Source organism: Ailuropoda melanoleuca, chromosome 7 (genome assembly GCF_002007445.2).
Source record: "Ailuropoda melanoleuca isolate Jingjing chromosome 7, ASM200744v2, whole genome shotgun sequence".
Classification (NCBI taxonomy): domain Eukaryota; kingdom Metazoa; phylum Chordata; class Mammalia; order Carnivora; family Ursidae; genus Ailuropoda; species Ailuropoda melanoleuca.
In genome coordinates, this window is record NC_048224.1 from 18,500,409 (window position 1) to 18,520,099 (window position 19,691).

General features: G+C 37.5%; 2 protein-coding genes across 3 annotated transcripts in view; one reads left to right on the plus strand and one right to left on the minus strand.

Annotated features, from left to right (window-relative positions):
* PLAA (phospholipase A2 activating protein) overlaps window positions 1-6,596 on the minus strand; it is a 40,705-nt gene extending 34,109 nt beyond the window's left edge. Inside the window, exon 1 of one of the 2 annotated variants that reach the window (XM_011237091.3) lies at window positions 6,000-6,596. In XM_011237091.3, the coding sequence (XP_011235393.1) occupies window positions 6,000-6,148 (149 nt within the window). In that variant the 5' untranslated portion in view covers window positions 6,149-6,596. The remainder of the gene's footprint in view (window positions 1-5,999) is intronic. The other variant, XM_002929090.4, reaches the window with a different exon arrangement.
* A 1,933-nt stretch (window positions 6,597-8,529) lies between these two features.
* The window catches only part of IFT74 (intraflagellar transport 74), a 78,418-nt gene continuing 67,256 nt past the window's right edge, over window positions 8,530-19,691 (plus strand). Inside the window, exons 1-6 of the mRNA XM_034665556.1 lie at window positions 8,530-8,710; window positions 11,190-11,328; window positions 14,953-15,088; window positions 17,536-17,584; window positions 19,053-19,151; window positions 19,314-19,374. Coding sequence (XP_034521447.1) covers window positions 11,209-11,328; window positions 14,953-15,088; window positions 17,536-17,584; window positions 19,053-19,151; window positions 19,314-19,374 — 465 coding nt within the window. The 5' untranslated portion in view covers window positions 8,530-8,710; window positions 11,190-11,208. The remainder of the gene's footprint in view (window positions 8,711-11,189; window positions 11,329-14,952; window positions 15,089-17,535; window positions 17,585-19,052; window positions 19,152-19,313; window positions 19,375-19,691) is intronic.

Sequence of the window (19,691 nt, forward strand, 5' to 3'; positions counted from 1 at the left end):
TATTCATCTGTGACTGTCACCCTCAGAAATCCCTAGTGAAGTGAAACATTCATGCAATTAGGAATAATGGAATCTACTATCAAGAAGCCTTAAACACAAGGAGGATATTTTCACACTATGAAACATTAATTTAGTACCCATTAGTATAGTATGTATCTAAATAGCTAGACCATCAATCATCTCCAATATGCAAACTAAGGGAATACAGGGATATAAAAACGACTGTTCTAGAGACACAGCATATTTAATAAATGTCTTGGGATTAGAAAGATTATCAGCTTCTGGGGTGCCTGGGTGGCTCAGTCGGTTAAGCGTCCTACTCTCAATCTCAGCTCAGGTCTTGATCTCAGGGTCATGAATTCAACCCCTGTGTTGGGCTCTACGCTGGGCATGGAGCCTGGAAGGAAGGAAGGGAGGGAGGGAGGGAGGGAGGGAGGGTTGTTTTATTCATCAGTCACTCAGCATCACTGCCTGACCTAACAAGTCAAACAACAGATTACAATATACTATGTGAAGGCAGTAAGTTAGCTGCTGAGAGGAATATAAAGAATTATATCCATGAAAGGAAGGAAGTTAGTTAGTTAGGTTGGTTATCAATTTGTTTTATTCATCAGTCACTCAGCATCACTTGCCTGACCTAACAAGTCAAACAACAGATTACAATATACTATGTGAAGGCAGTAAGTTAGCTGCTGAGAGGAATATAAAGAATTATATCCATGACTCAAGCTAAATCAAAAAGTTTACAATGTAGTGGAAGGAGACAGGACAATTGCATATAAAAGACTCCCAGATAAACACAAATACACACACATTACAAAGAAAAGCATAAACCCACAAGGCCAGGGAGAATGAGAAGAAAAAGAAACAGGAATATAACTTCGCATACTGAAAGCTGATTAAAAAATAGCAAAGGCTACAGGAGACCTGAGAAAACTGAGTTCTAAGTAGGTATTAGGCAAAGTAGAGGACCAATCTGCCAATGAATCCCCAAAAAGCTCAAGAATATTAGCGGCACTACCCAGAAATAGGGACAAAAAAAGGGTAGGAACTAGAATAAGGAAGACTACTGAAAATCTTCAGAATCAGTTGGAGGCCAAATCATATGAAAAAACCCTCAAAGGAAGGTATTTGGTAGTAGCTATTTTTAACTTATCCACTTTATTATTTTTTTAAATATGCTTTTAGAAAGCATTTTATCAACAGACCTACAGAAATCCAAAAGATAGGATGTGTTTAAAAATCTATATTATATAAACCGCTAAATCTATTTATTTGTGACTCTTAGCACTTCTTACTATAGATGTTTGTGTGCATCTTCTTTAGTGGTCTATGAAGTTCTGAAAGGCAAAATCCAGATCTAATTCTTCTTTTTATCCCCCCAAGTTCCTAACACAATGTTATATGTGGTAAGCATTAAATATTTCTGGAATCGATGGAAAAAAATACTTAATACCAGTGTTAAGAGGGGGAAAAAAAGCAGCTATATATCCCAGGCAGACAACTGCCAGTCTTGCACCCAGAAAAGCTGAAAATCTTTGACTGGAAGGACACAAGGCATAGTTGAGACTTGGGGTATGAGGAACGGATACATTCACAAGGGCAGTCATCCTCCAGGCGGATCAGTCCAATGAAATGGTCCAGCCAGATAACCCTACACTGAAGCTCACAGCCAGCAAGCCCCAACCATGAGAAGACCCTCCCAGGAGCTTTTTGGTCCTCCACTCTTAACAATAAGCACAAAACAAGGATGACCAGACATCTGGGGAAAGCCCTCTTCACCATGAAATATAGTGATCAAAATAAATAGGGAGGGGAAAAAACCAATTTGAAGGAAACAGACCACTAAGAAGGAAAAAAAATAACATAAAAATAAAAAAATCATCACTATCATTCTTAGAGATAAAAGATATTGCAACCATGGAACAGGAACATAATTTCACAAAAAGTCACAGACAATTTCTAAGAGAATACAGCAGAGAGAGAGAGAGGGAAAATAAATTCAGAAACAAGTTCAATATCTGAATTAAAAGTTCCAGAAAATAAGGACAGAGAAAATCAAGAGGAAGAAACCTAAGAACTGATTTAAGAAAATGTCCCAGAACTTACAGACATGAGTTTTCACATTAAAGGGCCCCCTAAAGGCCCAGAACAATGCATGAAAATACACTGCCTTCCAGAGAGAAAAAAATAATAGCTCAAGAATCAGATTGGCTTCAGACTTCTTAATTGTAACATTAAAGGCTAGAATACAATGGAGCAATGGCTCCTTAATTCTGAAGGAAAACTATTTGGGAATTAGAACAGTAGTACAAACATTTAAATTTTTATTCAAGTAGCAAGCAGAATAAAATCATTTTCAGACTTGCAAGGTCTAATACATTTATCACCAATGCACTTTATTTCAGGAAGTTCCTGAAGAATATGCTCCAGTAATCACCAGGAAAGAAAACTAAGAAGTAAAAGGACACAGATAACAGAAATCCAATACATAGGCCCAAAAGAGGGAACTGTGGAGAGCAAAATGAAGGCAGATCGCTGGGTCTGTTGTGCACCAGACGTAGACAGACCAGGGTTAGAAAGTTTTCATTGCCAGGAAGATGAGACTAAAATATCCGGGGTGTCTAAAGGTCTTGAGAAGAGATTTAGACAACTAGCTAGGAATATGAAGTTGAATTGGTGATAAATACATAGAAAATGAAACAAATGAAAACCTAAAAGAGGGCACTTACTAGCTACAGGGAGATCATAAAATGGTTGAGGAAAAGTTATCATAGTTTATTCCACAGCTCCGGTGTAAACAGACTGTGCAGTCATAAAATACTGATTTCGTCTAAATTAAGGTTAACTACAAGGGTTAGGGCATAGAAAAGATGCATATGTGATGGGGATTGTTAGGGGGCAGAAAGAGAGCTAAATTGTAATACTCCATAGTATGAACAAAAAATGCCTAAAATATTTTTAAAATAAAAAGAAATAGCAATAAAGCACTTTATACATAGATGTGGAAGTAAAATACAAAAAATAAGCAGTTAAAAGAGAGAAAAATTCTGCCTCCAAGAAAGGGAAATTGGAGTTGAGAAGAGAATGGCTCTGATTTCTCAACAAACTCCATGGAACTACTGAACTTAGGACTCAAAGTGCTGAGTGTTTACATGAGGGAGAGATCATTTCAACCTCAGCATGGTCAGGGAAGATTTAAAACACAACCTTAAACCTGAAGTTGCATCTTTCAAATACGGGTAGTTTTCAAAAGGCAATGCAACAGTTGGTAACCGACTTGAGAAATTGTTTAATTTGAAGTGGGCTTACAGAGAGGCCTGAAGCAGTCTGAAACAATGGCATGTTGACTGGTTCAGTTCAGTGTATAACCAAAAAATAATGTCTCTCTTCTGAAGGCCCAGAGAGTTTCCGGATTTTCAATGGGCTTTTGCGAAAGACACAGTATCTTGTTTAGTGCATCCTAGAATAGAACTACTTTGCTTCCCTAAAACTAAATTAAATTCCCCCAGCATTCCCAATCCATCTGTATACTAACTACCCTGATCAAGAACTCTATCAACAATGTACACAGGAAAACAATTTTCATTTACTATTTGGCCACATTTACAGCACTTCATTAACTTTATTAACATACCATGAAATAGAAATCGTCAGGATGTCAGCCTTGAGGACACTTTTTATATGGGTGTAGAAAAGACTCATCACCCAGTGACTATGACATGCCCTACTCTAAGCAGTTGGAAATGGGAGAGAAAACAATCTTATCTCGCTCATCACCCACTATCCACTCCTGCAGGCAGCACAATGCAGGCTCTCAATGAGTGTTAGCTGAATAAATTCATGAATGATTTCGAACACAAAACCAAAAACATGAGTTAAAAAAAAAAAAAAAAAAACACTTTTCCGGGCACCTGGGTGGCACAGTCGGTTAAATGTCTGCCTTCGGCTCAGGTCATGATCCCAGGATCCTGGGATCAAGACCCACATGGCAAGGAGTCTGCTTTGCCCTCTGCCCCTCCCCCCACTCATGCTTGTGCTCATTCTCTCTCTCTCTCTGAAAGAAATAAAATCTTTAAAAAAAAAAACACCACTTTTCAAATAGATGATTTCAGCCTCAAATTCCTGAAGTTCCTGAAAAATGCAAACGCTCCAGTGATTTAAGCTCTTGTCAAGCTAGCAGAGTCCTACAAAACATGTGAAGTTTTATGACAGGACTTGACTATGACAGCAGGCATCCTTTAGTTACTCCTTACTGCAATGTTTATATCCTACTAGGTATATGCTTCTACTGAACTCAATTTTAAAGATATAAGCTTAATCAGTAATGACACTCGAATACACAAAAAGTTAGGTATTAGTGTTACTAAGTGATTTGGAATATCACAGAATCTTAGAAAGAAACCATTAGAGATCATCTCATCCAATTCAATACAGGAGGTTGCTCTACAATATTTCTAGTCTGTTTTATCATCATGTATTGGCTGCACTACAGCAAAAGCCTCCAGATTTCCACATTTATTCCTTGGCAATCCAATCTCCTCCAGCAGCTAGAAGAACTTCTCAACAGGTCAATCAAATCATGCTGCTCCCTGCATGAAACTCACTGAAGGCTTCTGCTTACTCCTCACAGCACTCATACCATACATAGCATCTGGTTCCAGCCAACCTCTGGCTCCTGCCCTCACCTCACACCTCATTCCCTCCGGCACAAAGGGACTTGCCTCTTTCTTAATCCAGCGTCTCTGTGCTTGATCCTCCTAATCTCTACAAAGCTCTTTGAATTTATCCCTCCTCATTCCTTGCTCCCATGACCAGGTCCATCTTGGTATCAGCTTTAAAAAACAAAACCCTCCTCGGAGGGGCTTCCTTTAACATCCCTTCACTCAATTCTACATCTATATTTGCTTTTTTCATAGTACACATGCCAGTGAATAATTATTTTACATTTTTCTGATCCACCTTCCCTCCCAGACTATAAGAAAGCTCCATGAAAACGGGGAACTTGTCCGTTGTCTTATTCTTCTTCAGCATTGTAAACAAATAGGAGGCACCCAACCAACAGTTATCATCTGAATTTATGCATGGTTACCCAAACTCTGAGGGAAACCTATACTAATGGGAGACTTACTACAGAACAAAGCAAATCATCTGAAGTCTTCTCTTTCTGAACTGAAAGCTGTCTCCCGGGTCATAAATTTCCTGTTACAACCAGCCAAATCAGAACTGACCCCTTGAACTTGATTTGGACCTGAGCTTAACCTTCTGTTCCTTAATTTATCTTTTTGGTTTATCCCTCTGACAATCTTTTGAAGGCAATGGGCTTTCTCTCAAGAAAACAGTACATCCCTACACATCCATAAAACTTTGGAAAAGTTTCATTCCCTCCATCTAGGCCCATCACACACTACGGCCCACTCCAGACTAAGAAACTCTAATCTGGACAATAAGGAGAGCAGCCAAGGCAACTTTCTGCCACGCAATTTTTCAGAACTAAGGTTCTCAAAAATTAAAAGTTCTCAAAAATTAAATGTGAGGGAAAACTACAGAGCAAATTCTAGGCAAAGAGGATTTACTTCAATTACATGTCAGATGTTTCACAATGTCTCATTTGGGGTGGTGCACCTAGCACAAATAAATTTTCAAATCTAAAAGAAACACAGGAAATCATCGCCCAATAGATAAGAGGTTCGTCCAAGGTCACCCACCCGTTAGTGGTCAAGTTAGGACAAGAACATACGTCTCTATTATCCGCTAGGACAAGAATGTACGTCTGTTACCCGAAAGCGGTGCTCTTTCTACCTAAATCTCACGGGTTTCTTACACAGTGCGCCCAGAGTACAAGTGCTCTCAGAACTGGGAGGGGGCGAGGACTGGAGTGAAGGCCGGGGAGAGTGCAGAGTAACAGCAGGGAAGCGTCCCTCTCTTCCCATCAGCACTAGAAGCTTGCAACACAGGCGGGGGTGGGTGGTGGGAGCCCCCGGACTTGCAGCGCTCACCTGTCTGGGACCCAGAGGCGGGTAGTGCGGTCTCGGGACACGGACACAAAGGCCCCCGGCGGATAGAGACTGCATACCAGGCCCCGCACATCCAGCTCGTGACCTGAGAGAGAGCAGCTTAGCCGATACCTGGCGGCACCGCTCGCCATGGCCCTCGTCGGTCCGGCGCCCGGGGCCCAGGCACCGCGCGAGGTCAGTCCGCAGGGGAGGCCGGGGGTGCGCCGAAGCGCGGCAGGCGAGGGGCCTGCAGGTGAGAGGCCGCTGAGGACCGGAAGAGCCCGAGAGCCGGTGCGGAAGGGCGACGGGAAAGGGGAGCGCCGAACGGGCCGAGTGACACAGCAACCCTGACATGCACGCCGGAATTCATCATCGGTCTCAGCCCGCCATGACGCAAAGCGTGTGCGTCCCGGCTGCTGAGGCTGACGCCGAGCTGAAGCTCGCTTCCCTCCCGCGCCTCGGACCGCCAGCCAAGGAAGAGCTAACGTCCGGCCGTTTCGCCCGATCGCCCCAATCCAGGTCCTTTCCGAGCCCGAGTCGTCTCCGAGTCCTGGCTGAACTGTAGTGCAACATGTGGACCGGGACTACAAGTCCCACAATGCCACGCGCCAGTGGGACCCGAGCCTCAAGGGCGCCGAATCCGTATATTTTATCTTGATCCGAGGGGCTGCGCGCTCTCTTGTGGTTGAAAAAGATTGCTTAGGTCGTTGTGTCAGGGCAGTTTAGCCCAGATTGCCCCAAACCTACTCTGCAGTCTCTGGAAATTTTCACAAGCTAAACGTTGTTTTTTAGTTAAAACGAGAGAGCTAGGGACCAAGTTGTAATCAATCATTTGCCTTGAATCCTGTGAACGCTAAGTTGCGTTCTCGGTACTCTAAAATATTAAAAATATTTTATGTGTTAAGCAATTATAAGATTTAGAACATTTCTCCCAAATGTGACATCTGCATACAAATAACAAATGCTGAATCCCCCTCCCTTGTGTCTGAAGGCACTCAGGGAGAAATCTCCATAGTGTCAGTAGCTTCTCAGACAATTCTGTGTACGGAGTAGTTGAGCAGCAGATGTAGGGAAAGAAAAAATCTTTTTTTTCTTTCTACCATTCTAGGCTTTCCGTGGGGCGCTGTGACGGAAGACAGATCAACAAGAGAAAAACACTTATTAACATGTATATCTCATATTTACAAGAGAAACTCAGAAACGAGTACTCAAGAGTCTGGGTTTATATAACATCTTAACAAACGAACAGTGTTTACAGAAGAAAAGAAAAGGACCTCAAGTCTTTAGAGGCAGCAAATTATGGAGAGGCAAATATATGAGGAGCTAATGGTAGATGAAGGCCAGTTAGTGAAGTTCGTTATGTAGACGCCTCCGTGTAGTCTCTAGGCTGACAAAGGGTCTAAAGTTGTCTCCTATGACTAACTTTTGTCCTTCCTGGTAGAGAGAGGCAAGAAGGGACACCTTTGAAAATTTATGTCCTGCTTTTACGCAAATAGGGGAGTGGTAGCTTTTCTTGTATCTCCTTCTTTCCAATTGCATTTAGCTCAAAATAATCCTTATACGAAAGTGGCATATTCTGGAGTGGCCAATGCTACTACCATTCACTACAGTGACCAAAAGGATAATAAATGACCATTACAAATATGTTGGGCTCAGATGGGAGAATTACATAAAAATATCTTACAAACTTGAAGTGAGAAGTTAGCCACATGACATTATTTCATTTTCTATTAAATTCATTTTAAACTTCTTGAAGGCAACATATTAGAAAATAAATCTGGATATAAATAATGTATGCAAGTTGGAAATAATGTAAAAAAACGTTTAAAGTCCAATATATATGTATGTTATGATTATAGCTGCAATCACATTAACTCTGTAGGAAGACTGGAAGAAAACTGGTAGTTACTTACTAGATCGGTGGGATTTAAGATGAAGTAGTTCTTGCATTGTTTTTTTAAAATACTGATACTAAAATAGTTATTTTAAGACTACTGTCCATTTAATTCATCCTTCCTCACAAACTTGGACCAAAAGAACTCTGAAAGTAAGCTTAAAAGATAAGAAGCTTCCAACCAAATGAGGAATAGATGGTACCAGAAACGCATCTATACTTAATGCTGTGTATGTTGTGCAGTCCTAACAGGAAGGAAAATATCTCTAATAAGAAGTAAAAAGACTGTACAAGGCTGCCTACCACAAGTAACTTTAAATGATAGTACATGTGAGGTGACATAGCGACATAATAAAACTCGCTAAGAATGAATGCAGGTCGGGCACACAATCAGAGAGGTTGTTGTAATTATAGAGAACACTAAAATTTTCCAATAAAATGTTCTTTCTCGGCCTAGTCGCCGTTTTCTATTTCTTCGAGAAAAGCACTGAGGTATTCGGCCACAAAAATTAGCCCTGCAATCTCGCGAGAGCGGTTTACTCTCTCCTCGCTTGTAGTTACCGGGGCAGAGGCAGAAGATTGGCCAATCAGGATGAGGGCTCTCTCTCCGCCCCGCCCCCGTTGCCGGGATACGCAGTCGCGCGGGGCCGCTAGTGGTTAGGTCTGAGGGTCTAGGAAAGCTGCGCGAGGGAGAGCGAGGAGTCGCGAGTGAGCCAACGGGTACCGCGACAGTCTGGTGGGGTCCGCCCGGGTGGCGGCCTCGGAAAGAAGTTGGAGCTCCTCTGACCGCTGCGACCTCCCTCCTGACGCGACGGAGGAGGTGAGAAATCCCAGTTGTCATCTATCCCTCCCTCAGTCCCTCGGGCTCCGGTTTTCTCACGTAGGAGAAACTGGTCCGCTCCAAAGAAAATATTTCCGAACTTTTCCCCTCTTAGCTATTCTCCTCAGCCTGTCGCCAGGCTAGGGAAGTCCGACTCCAGTCCAGGAAAGCGTGTGGAGAGACCTCCTCAGACAGTCTCCTATGGAAACCTGGCAAGGCGAGACCAGAGAAGGATTCTAGAGCCTCAAAAAGAAAATTCACTGTGGTCTGAGGCATTTTACTCAAAGTAACAAATTTCTGCCTCGTATTCGCAGCTTTCCGCTTCTTCATATATGTTAAAATGGCTGGTTTAGGGAGGATAATGGTAGCAGTAATTCGGAGGCAGATGTTTTGTATGTAGTATCTGTAATCTTCACAACAGCTCTAAGTTACAGCTCATTGCCACACTTGGGTCCTACAGATGAGGAGACATATCCAGCGGGGATTATATAGCTGGTAACTGTCAGAGCTAAAGTTTGTGTGTCTCATTTTTCTGAAATCAAAGGCCAGGCTCCTTCTCTGTGTGAATAACGGTGGACATTGTGTGAATGACCCAGGAGTTAGTGGCATGTTTGTTACTAATGACCCTTTGTATTTTACCCTCTGGGACTGATGTAATGCTAAGCTTTCTCCAAGACAGTAAAGCAGAGGCAATCAGGTGGAAATTTTATATATTGTACATTTTCTTAAAGTTATCAGGAAAGCTAGAGTAATAGGGTTTAATTTTACATTGACAACAGTCATACCTCATTTTCCTTGAGCTTCTCAGATACTGTGTTGTTTTTGTTTTTGTTTTACAAATTGAAGGTTTGTGGCAAACCTGCATCAAGTAAGTCTGCTAGCGCCTTTTTCCCAACAGCATTTGCTCACTTCATGCCTGTCACATTTTGGTAATTCTGGTGATACTTCAAACTGCTATTATATTTGTTGTAGTCATCTGTTAATAGTGATTAGGACTTGCTGAAAGCTTAAGTGATGATTAGCGGTTTTTAGCAATATTTTTTCACTAAGGTGTAAATTTATGTAAACATAACTGAAACAAAATTTAGTGAAATAATACCCTTCCTTTGTGCAGTAAACTCTTATATTTTTTTATTTCATGTTTAAAATATATTGATCAGAACCTACCAAATTGTTTTTACAGCCCACTAATACGTCGTGACCCATAATCTGAAAAATGCTATTCTAAATTATCAGCCAAACTTTATTTTTTTTAAAAGATTTTATTTATTTATTTGACAGAGGTAGAGACAGCCAGCGAGAGAGGGAACACAAGCAGGGGGAGTGGGAGAGGAAGAAGCAGGCTCCCAGCAGAGGAGCCTGATGTGGGGCTCAATCCCGTAACGACGGGATCACGCCCTGAGCCGAAGGCTGACGCTTAACCGCTGTGCCACCCAGGCACCCCAGCCAAACTTTAAATAATATATTCTGATGAGTAAAGGAGGGGGCTGAAAAACTGGGACAGAATGAGTGAATTAAGGAACTGGTTTAAAAGGAGATGTAGTGAGAATAAAGATGAGATAGGTATAAGGAGTGGAGGTTAATGTCAGAGAATGAAGTATTTTGATTGATACTGAGGTGAAACAATTCCAGGTGATGACAAGCTCCAGGTTTACCCACAGCTATGGATGACTGAAATGGAGTTGAAATGGTTACTGAAATTTAGGTCAGGGAACAGTGACCTAGAATGTTAGGTTTTGAATCCAGTATCCCTGTGAAAGTCATCTAGGACATTGGTGGAACTGAAATAGACTGAACTAGGTACAAAAGACTTTAGTGAAGATGGGGGGAGAGATTAGGTGGTCCATAGATAAAAGCAATGAGGAAAGATCCGAGGCAATAAGGTTGCAAAGGAAGAGAGTCTTGTTCATTTTTTTTTAAAGATTTGGAATAATAATATTTTGAAAGTGACGCTGGGAGCAAGGGGAGTGTTGTGCACTCCCTTTGTTTTGGATTTGTGTATTGAGAAGCTAAAACAGCCTTTCCTACTGAAAGTGTTTTGGGGGCAAGCTGGGATTCTATTAGAGCAAAGAGTAAAATGAAGTATTTGATAACAGGGTTGAGAATATAAGGGAATGAATCATATACCAACAGCCCAGAGAAAAAGTAGGGAGAGAAGAAAGGTGCTGGATATGTCAGAAAAGAGAAATTTTACGAGAATATAGGAAGAGCTCAAGACAGAAGGGCTTGCATTTTGGTAAGAAAATAGGGAACTGAGGAAGGCATATTATAATAAATGATTTCATGGTTCCATTCTAAATGTAACAATGTCAAACTTGAACAAAATGAAGCAGGTTTAGCCTTATAGTGGTACTTGGAATGGCAATTTGCAAGAAAAGTTATTGTGGATTAAATGTTTAAAGGAAAGCTATGTGAATGTCCAATGTCTTGCTATAGAAGACACCAAAGAAGAATTGAACTGTTTCTTGTTTCCAAATAGTGGTTAAAGTGAACTAACAATGGCCAGTAATCACAAACCTTCTGCAGCTCGCCCTGTTTCACGAGGTGGAATTGGGTTGCCTGGAAGACCTCCTTCTGGAATACGACCCCCATCAGGAAATATTCGAGTGGCAACTGGAGTAAGTTTCAAACAATTCTATTGAATTCTTGTGCATATGTCCTGGTAGAAGTTGGAAAGCCTGTCTATAATAATTCTTCTTTGTTCTTTCTTTGTCAGCATACTATTACACATAATTTTGGGGGGGGAATACCTAGAAGTATAAATGTGGGAGGATGTCTGAAGAACATTATTGAGAGAAGATACCTGCTAATACTGATATTCAAATTTATTTTAAAAGTACAATAATTTCAGTGGTGTAGTTTATTGGTGCCTGGTGAAATGGAGTAGATGAGAAACAAAATTAGACATACATAAGAACATAATGATTAAGGTGACATTTCAAAATAGTTGGAAAAGCATGGAGCATTCAGTAGTGCATTCAAATAATTCAAATCATTTATTTTTATTTTTATTTTTTATTTTTTATTTTTTTAAAGATTTTATTTATTTACTTGACAGAGATAGAGACAGCCAGTGAGAGAGGGAACACAAGCAGGGAGAGTGGGAGAAGAAGCAGGCTCACAGCACAGGAGCCTGATGTGGGGCTCGATCCCACAACGCCGGGATCACGCCCTGAGCCGAAGGCAGACGCTTAACCGCGGTGCCACCCAGGCGCCCCCAAATCATTTATTTTTAAAAATCGACCCCTCCGTCACACAGAATTCTAGATGTTTTAGAAACTTTATATTTAAAAAATGAAACTGTAAACATACTGGAGGAAAATATAGGCGATTATTTCATATAAACTTGGTGTGGACTAAGCCTTTGTAAAACAGAAACACGAAGTACTGAAAAGGAAAGTATTTTTATATTTATATATTTGAATTTTTTAAAATTGAAGACACCATAAAAAGTTAAAAATGACAAATTGGTAAAAAGTATTTGCAACATTTATATCATAAATAGAGTTCAAAATCTTAAAATGAAAAAGCAAACTTTACTAACTTGTAAGAGCTCTTTTTATAGTAAGGCTCTGAACCCTATGTTCAATCAAAATTACATGAAAATTACATGTTCAATCAAAATTACAATATAAAACTATTCTAAAATTCACCTAAAACAATAAAAAAGCAAAAATAAGAAAAGTACACTGCTCTGATATAAAAATACATTATAAATAATAAGTAAAACAATATTTTGGTTGCCACAGCAGCCTAGAAACAAACTAGAAAATGTTCATAACTTAATGTGAAATGGAGAGTCTCATAAATCAGTAAGAGAAACATACACCACATTAGAAAAAATTGGATAAACTTTATAAACTGATAATTCTAAATAGACTAATATCCTGTAAAGATGATTATTACAGTTTCATTAGAGTTATAAAGTGAAAATTTGAAAGCAACTTAAATTACCTTACAGGTAAATCTTAAAAAAATTATGATATATCTATCCTTATAATAGGCTATTAAGTAGTCATTAAAAATTATTTTCAAAGAGCATTTGAGGAAATTAGACATCTTAATAATATAGTTTTAAGTGTAAAAAGCACTGTGGTGCCAGTTGAACATAAAAATATAAATTTATATATAAATAGAAAATAATATGCCAAAATATTCATATTAATTTTTCTGAAGATTGCAACTGATGGTTTCAACTCCTTGTATATCAAGCTTACACAGTAGGCTAACTGCAAACTAGAAATAATACTGGGTCCTGTGTTTAATTCATTAGAAGAACAGTAATTTTTGGAGGGAAAAATTTTGGTAAAGTCAGGTTTTCTTAAATTTTTCTGGTTTTTCTAGAGTTTCAGGTAATATTATTAACATCATCAACTTACACTGACATGCTTTTTCTAAAGTCTTCACATATATAGTTCTGAGCTATTAAGAATTTTTATTTTAGTAAGAATTTATGCTTGCTAATGAAATATTTATAGAAGAATTCGGATACTTATCGGCCACCTACTCAGTGCCGTGTGCTTTACCCATTTAATGTTTGTAGTTTTTAAAATATTGATGCTTGCTGTAAAACATACAAAGGAAAATGTCAGAGTTCCTTCCTACCCCAGGTATTACTATTGTCGACAGTGTGATGTGTATCCTTCCAGACTTTTTTCTGTTCATTTACAAACACTAATACACATGCATATAAGATTGTATGATTTTAATATTTTCTAAAATGACTATATTATATACATTATTATGTATCTTATCCATTACTTTCAATAATATATTTTAAGTATATTTTCATATGAGTACATATATGTCTATTCATTCTTTTAAATGTGTGTAATTTTAATTTATACTTCTCTGTATTTTTATTTGGTAAAGTTTACCTAGGAAGAGATTTAGCATTCTCTTCCAAAGATCACTCAGGATAATCCTGAATTCATTTCATTTGAATTTGTGGTTAACAGTGTTTCTGTGTCCAGCAAATTCTTTGGTATGTTTTACTCTTGCTGGCCCCCACAATAATTACCAAGTAATTCTCAGAATCACTTAAGAATTATGTTAGCTTATAGGATTAGAGGCTACCATCTAACAGTATTAAAGACAGTCAAAATGAATGACAATGGTTATATACAATCCCTATCTAAAATGTCTACTACATATTTAATCTACTACTTAATTCTTTGGCAGAGAGTGGGGAAAAAGGAAAGAAAGGTTGGAAGATAAACATAAGAATGATAACTTGGAACAGCTTCGGGTTATCTCATACCTTCCCAACCTACCCATGTTGTATGAACTGACGTGTCTTTTTTACCCCCAAAGATTTTATTTATTTATTTGAGAGAAAGAGAGAGAAACACAAGGGGGTGGGGGAGCAGAGGGAGAGGGAGAAGCAGAGAGCTGGACAATGGGGCCTCAATCCCGGGACCTGAAGGCAGATGCTTAACTGACTGAGCCACCTAGATGCCCCAAGAAGGGAGTCTCTTGTTCTTTCCGCAGAGTGTATAATGTTATATTGGATTTTGAAGACCTGACATAGAGAATCATATGGAGTAATAATATGAATGCTTATTGAATAATGTAATCCTTTAACTCTTACTTGGCTATCTTGTGATGGAATTATATATAATTTCAATTTAAAAATGAAAATTTCTTTTTTTTTATTTTAAAGGTAATATATACTTGCTGTAATAGTGCTGAAAATACCAAATTGTAAAAAAGATAACATAAAAATGAACTATAATATCATTATATTATATGAGGATAACCATTGTTACTGTTTTTTATGTAATTCTCCAGACTTTGTTTTACAAAATGGAATTATGAATACTGTTCTATAAACTATTTTTTTATATATTACAAGTTATTCAACCATTTCCGGTGGTTAAATAAGGACAAATATGTGTATATTTAGTTTCTTTCCAGTTTAGGGGTGTTATAAATAATGTCTACACATAGATATGTATTTATTTATTCATTTAACCATATTTTTCTTGAAATATAGTTGATACAGAATAAAAATTTTTTTTAGAATTTTAAATTTTAAAGAAATGTGCTATTTAATGTTCACAGAATTTTAAATGTTAAAGAATTTTATTTCATATTTCAGAAATTCAAAACTATAAGGAATATTTTACAAATTAAATAGGATTGATTTTAATTTTTAAAAAATATTCTTCGCAGTCTTAACAGTAGTAGGAGGTATAGTATTTTTCTAGTTTACTAAAACTAGAATCATGTTTTTCATTTAGATGCCACCTGGAACAGCAAGACCAGGCTCTCGTGGTGGTCCCATAGGGACAGGAGGAGTTCTGTCTTCTCAAATCAAAGTTGCTGACCGTCCTGTAACACAACAAGGTTTGAGTGGAATGAAAACTGGAATGAAAGGTATCTATTTTAAGAAGATGAGTATATATATATATATATATATATATATATATATAAAGATTTTATTTAAGAGTCAGCGAGAGAGGGAACACAAGCAGGAGGAGTGGGGAAGAGGGAGAAGCAGGCTTCTGCCAAGCAGGGGGCCTGATGTGGGGCTCGATCCCAGAATGCTGGGATCATGACCTGAGCCGAAGGCAGACGGCTTAAGGACTGAGCCACCCAGGCGCCCCAAGATGAGTATATTTTATATAAGAAGTATTACAGGGGCACCTGGGTGGCGCAATAAGTTGAGCATCTACCTTTGGCTCAGGTCATGATCTAGCAGGGATCAGTGGGGAGCCTGTTTCTCCCTTTCCCTCAGCCCCTCCCCCTGTTTGTGCTCTCTCTCTCAAATAAATAAATAAAATCTTAAAAAAAGTATGACGGTACCTTATTGCTAAATGAGAATTATAAAAAGGCTATTTTATTCAATTTTTATTCCTTGATTCACAAAACTGTGGTTAGGGTTAAATAAAAAAGTGAATGTGAAAATACATTGTGAACTAGAGAGTACATACATATGTGAGCTATTTTAATCTTCATTTTTCTGAACATGGAATTTGTTATAACTTGAAGAAATTTGAAATAATTTGAAGAAAAGCTCAGGAATGAAAATTAGATTCTAGTACTGCATAGAAGTATTTTGAAATAACGTTTTGATATAAAAAATCACACTATTAAGATATTTATGTAATTATGAGAAATGAGTCAAGAAGTGTTACATTTTCTGGGGCGCCTGGGTGGCACAGCGGTTAGGCGTCTGCCTTCGGCTCAGGGCGTGATCCCGGCATTATGGGATCGAGCCCCACGTCAGGCTCCTCTGCTGTGAGCCTGCTTCTTCCTCTCCCACTCCCCCTGCTTGTGTTCCCTCTCTCGCTGGCTGTCTCTATCTCTGTCGAATAAATAATAAAATCTTTAAAAAAAAAAAAAAAAGAAGTGTTACATTTTCTAATATTTAATGCTTCATTATAATATAACTCCCTAAATAAGGAAATAAGGCTAATGTATAGATTTTTACTGCATCTTTCCTTATGCCTCTGTCTGTGTTTAAAAAGGCATAATAGCACATTACATGTTAAGATTTAAAAAATTGGTCTGTGATATATACAAATCAAACCATGGTGAACCGCTTTATAATGAGTTTTTTATTTTCTGTATTTGTGACAAATGACTTATCAGGGATGAAGATATTCTACTGGGAAAAAATTAATTATATTATACACTCTTGTATAATATAGGGTGCCATGCCTTTGAGAAGTTTTCTTTATTGTAATACTGCTTAGCTCACTGAATATTAAAAAACAATTGTTTAGAAATGCTTGCTTAATAATTATCAATATTGTGGAAAAAGTGTCAAAATTATATAATTGTTTAGTCTTTAAAAATGTATTCACAGAAATGTTTGTACATTTTATATTATTAAAAAATGCTATAGATAATTTATCAAATATTTATTACTCTATAGATTTCTCCTTCAGAACAGAACCAGTATCAGTTAAGATAGTTTCTACCAGTATACTTCAGAGTCTTAAATGAAAGAGTTCTGATTATTACCACTATGCACTATCTGCTGTGACTTGTTCTTACCTGCTCTGGTGCCCCATTTCCCACTCTAACACATTCTCTCCCTCTTCTGAGCATACATCTCACAGTCAGTGCTCTCTACCCTTACCTCTCCCACATTGCAGAGCACTTCATCTCTCAAGGTTTGGGACATTTAGCCTAGGACTATTTTCTTATTCCTACTGAAATAACTGAAATAAGATCGTGTTTCTAAAAAAAGGTCTCTGAGACAAATTATGAAAAATCATAATCTCTTGCATTGAGAAATACACAGTCTAAATCTGCACTGTCCATTATGATAATCAATAGCTACATGTAGCTATTTAAATTTAAATTAATTAAAATTAGATAAAATAAATAAATATTCAGCTGTCTAGTAGCATCAGCCACAGTTCAAGTGCTCAGTAATCCCACGTGCTACTTTATTGGACAGTGCTGATATAGAATATTTCCATTGTTGCAAAAGGTTCTCTTAGATAACCCTGTTCTAGACTTTCTTAGTTTGCATTCAGTCCACCTGACCTGTAGAGTCTATTGTCTTAACAGCCCTACCTCTAGTCCCATTTTTGTGGTCTTAATTCAAGTTTCCATTATGACATGATGCTAAAATACTCTCTTTTCATTTCACCTTGAGATCAAGAGTCACATGCTCTACCGACTAAGCCAGCCAGGTGCCCCACTGTTCTTTACCATTTTAATGATTCATCTTGATTATCAAATTTATTGGGGCGTAAATAAAGACTGTCGGAACTGTGGAGTGTAACTGTGGTTGTGCTTTGGCTTTGCTGTTTTGGTGGCATTTCCAAACTGAACAGTAATAATTAAAAACCTTTTTTTTTTTTTAGGTCCCCAGAGGCAAATTTTAGACAAATCTTACTATCTTGGGCTTCTTCGGTATGTTTTTTTCCTATGTATGGTCATGAAGTTTTATCTCTGGTACTTACTAAGATAACTAGGTGTCTTTTGAGTTCTAAGAATTATTTAGTGTTCTAATATAATTTCTGGTTAATTTGTGTTAACAAAATATATGTGATAATACAATTAGGCCGAGATTTTAAATTGTATATATTTGCATGTATATGAGCTGTTTATGTTCACTATTTTTCATAAAATGATAAGAATAATCTTTTATGCTTCTTTCACTAATTACACTAATTACTGACATGTCACTAGTTGTATCTAATAAGAAAGGGAAAATGTATACTTATTTATGATATATTAACTAGTGTAGGGTTTTACATAAATGTATATATGGTCAATTGCTCCAAATGTGACATAATTTTAATTAATTCAAAAGATTTATTATGTGACTCTAAGTATGAAGTTCTGAATTGAGAACTTTTTTCTTATTCTCTACCTACCTTTTTCTTGCTCAGATGTCCTACTGTCCTATCTCCATTTTCCCATTTTACTTTGTTTTCCTCTTGGCTCATTATCTAGATCTTCTTTCTCTCTTACTTCCATTTCTTTTAATCCATCCTTCTAATCGTGTCCTAAAAGTCCTGTTCTCTTTCTCAATTATCCTGGATTCTTTCATTTCTCAATTATCAGGATCCTTTATGATTCTCAAACTTCTAGAAGGCAATAAAGAGAAGCGTAGGTTTTCCCCATCAGTCCATTAAGGTTAGCATTAAGCTAAACTAACATCAGCAAAAAAAATAGTGAGGCCATCAGTTGTATAGCATCTCTTGATATCCAGCCACTTAATTAAAAGAAGGAAAACATATAGAACTATTTTTCATCATTGCATTTCCTTGCTTCTCCAGGATTTGTGCTTCTGCATAAAAAAGTAGTTCTAGATATTTATGTAATCATTTGATGCTATAACAGTGGTTCTCAACTGGCAGTGATTTTGCCCCCTAGAGAACATTTGGCAATTTTTAGGTACATATTTGATTGTCACAACTGGGGTTGAGGGGTTTTGTTACTGACAACTTGACCAGGTGTACTGTTAAACATCCTACAGTGCACAGGATAGCCCCTTCCCCACGGTCAGACCATTCTTTAGGACCTAAAATGTCAATAGTGCTGCTTTTGAGAAGCCCTGTCCTAGAGGGTAGCAGGAGCTGTAAGGGTGACAATTAAGCATCTACTTCTGTCTAAAGATAGTTCATTTGACCAGGCTTACATTCTGGTCCTATTGCATCTCAGTGATTAGAGAATCTCTTTCAGTTTCTTATCAGATTTGGGATATGCCTCATTCTTAGTTAAATAAGCCACATAAATTGTTTTTCTTTCTTTAGTGAAATTTCACAAAATCGTTTATATTGTTACACATCTATGAGAAGTTTGTTTTGTTTGACTAGAAAAGCTCTTTTCTGGGTTAGAAGTATTGCTGACTTTCTAATTTCTTTTCATTTAGAAGTAAAATAAGTGAACTTACAACAGAAATTAATAAACTTCAGAAAGAGATAGAAATGTACAATCAAGAAAATTCAGTATATTTGTCATATGAAAAGAGGTGAGTAATTTTGGCATTAAAATTATACAAGATCTTTTTTATTAATAGGCAACATTTAATGTAATAGATTTCAGAAGTTTAATACTGAATTCATAGTTAAACATAATGTTTGTGATATTCTTCTTATTTATGTGTTTATGAATATTTGTTTTATGCTTGCAGAGCTGAGACTTTAGCTGTTGAAATCAAAGAATTTCAAGGACAACTAGCAGACTACAACATGGTATTTGCTCTTTCCTGAGATTTTTTTGAATATTTTTATTGCTTTTTGCCACCTTAAAAATGTATTATTTTAAATACCAAAAAATACATGAATACATGCTTATGGTAAAAGATTGAAAACAGGGAAAGTGTACAGATTAAAGTATCACTTTGCTTTTTCCCTCATTTCCTTCCCCAGAAATAATTTGGCTTAACCGATTGACATGCATTCTGCCAGTTGTTGTCTTTTTTTTTAATGTTTCAAGTTTTTATTTAAATTTTAGTTAGTTAATATATAGTGTATTGTCAGTTTCAGTAGTAGAATTTAGTAATTCATCA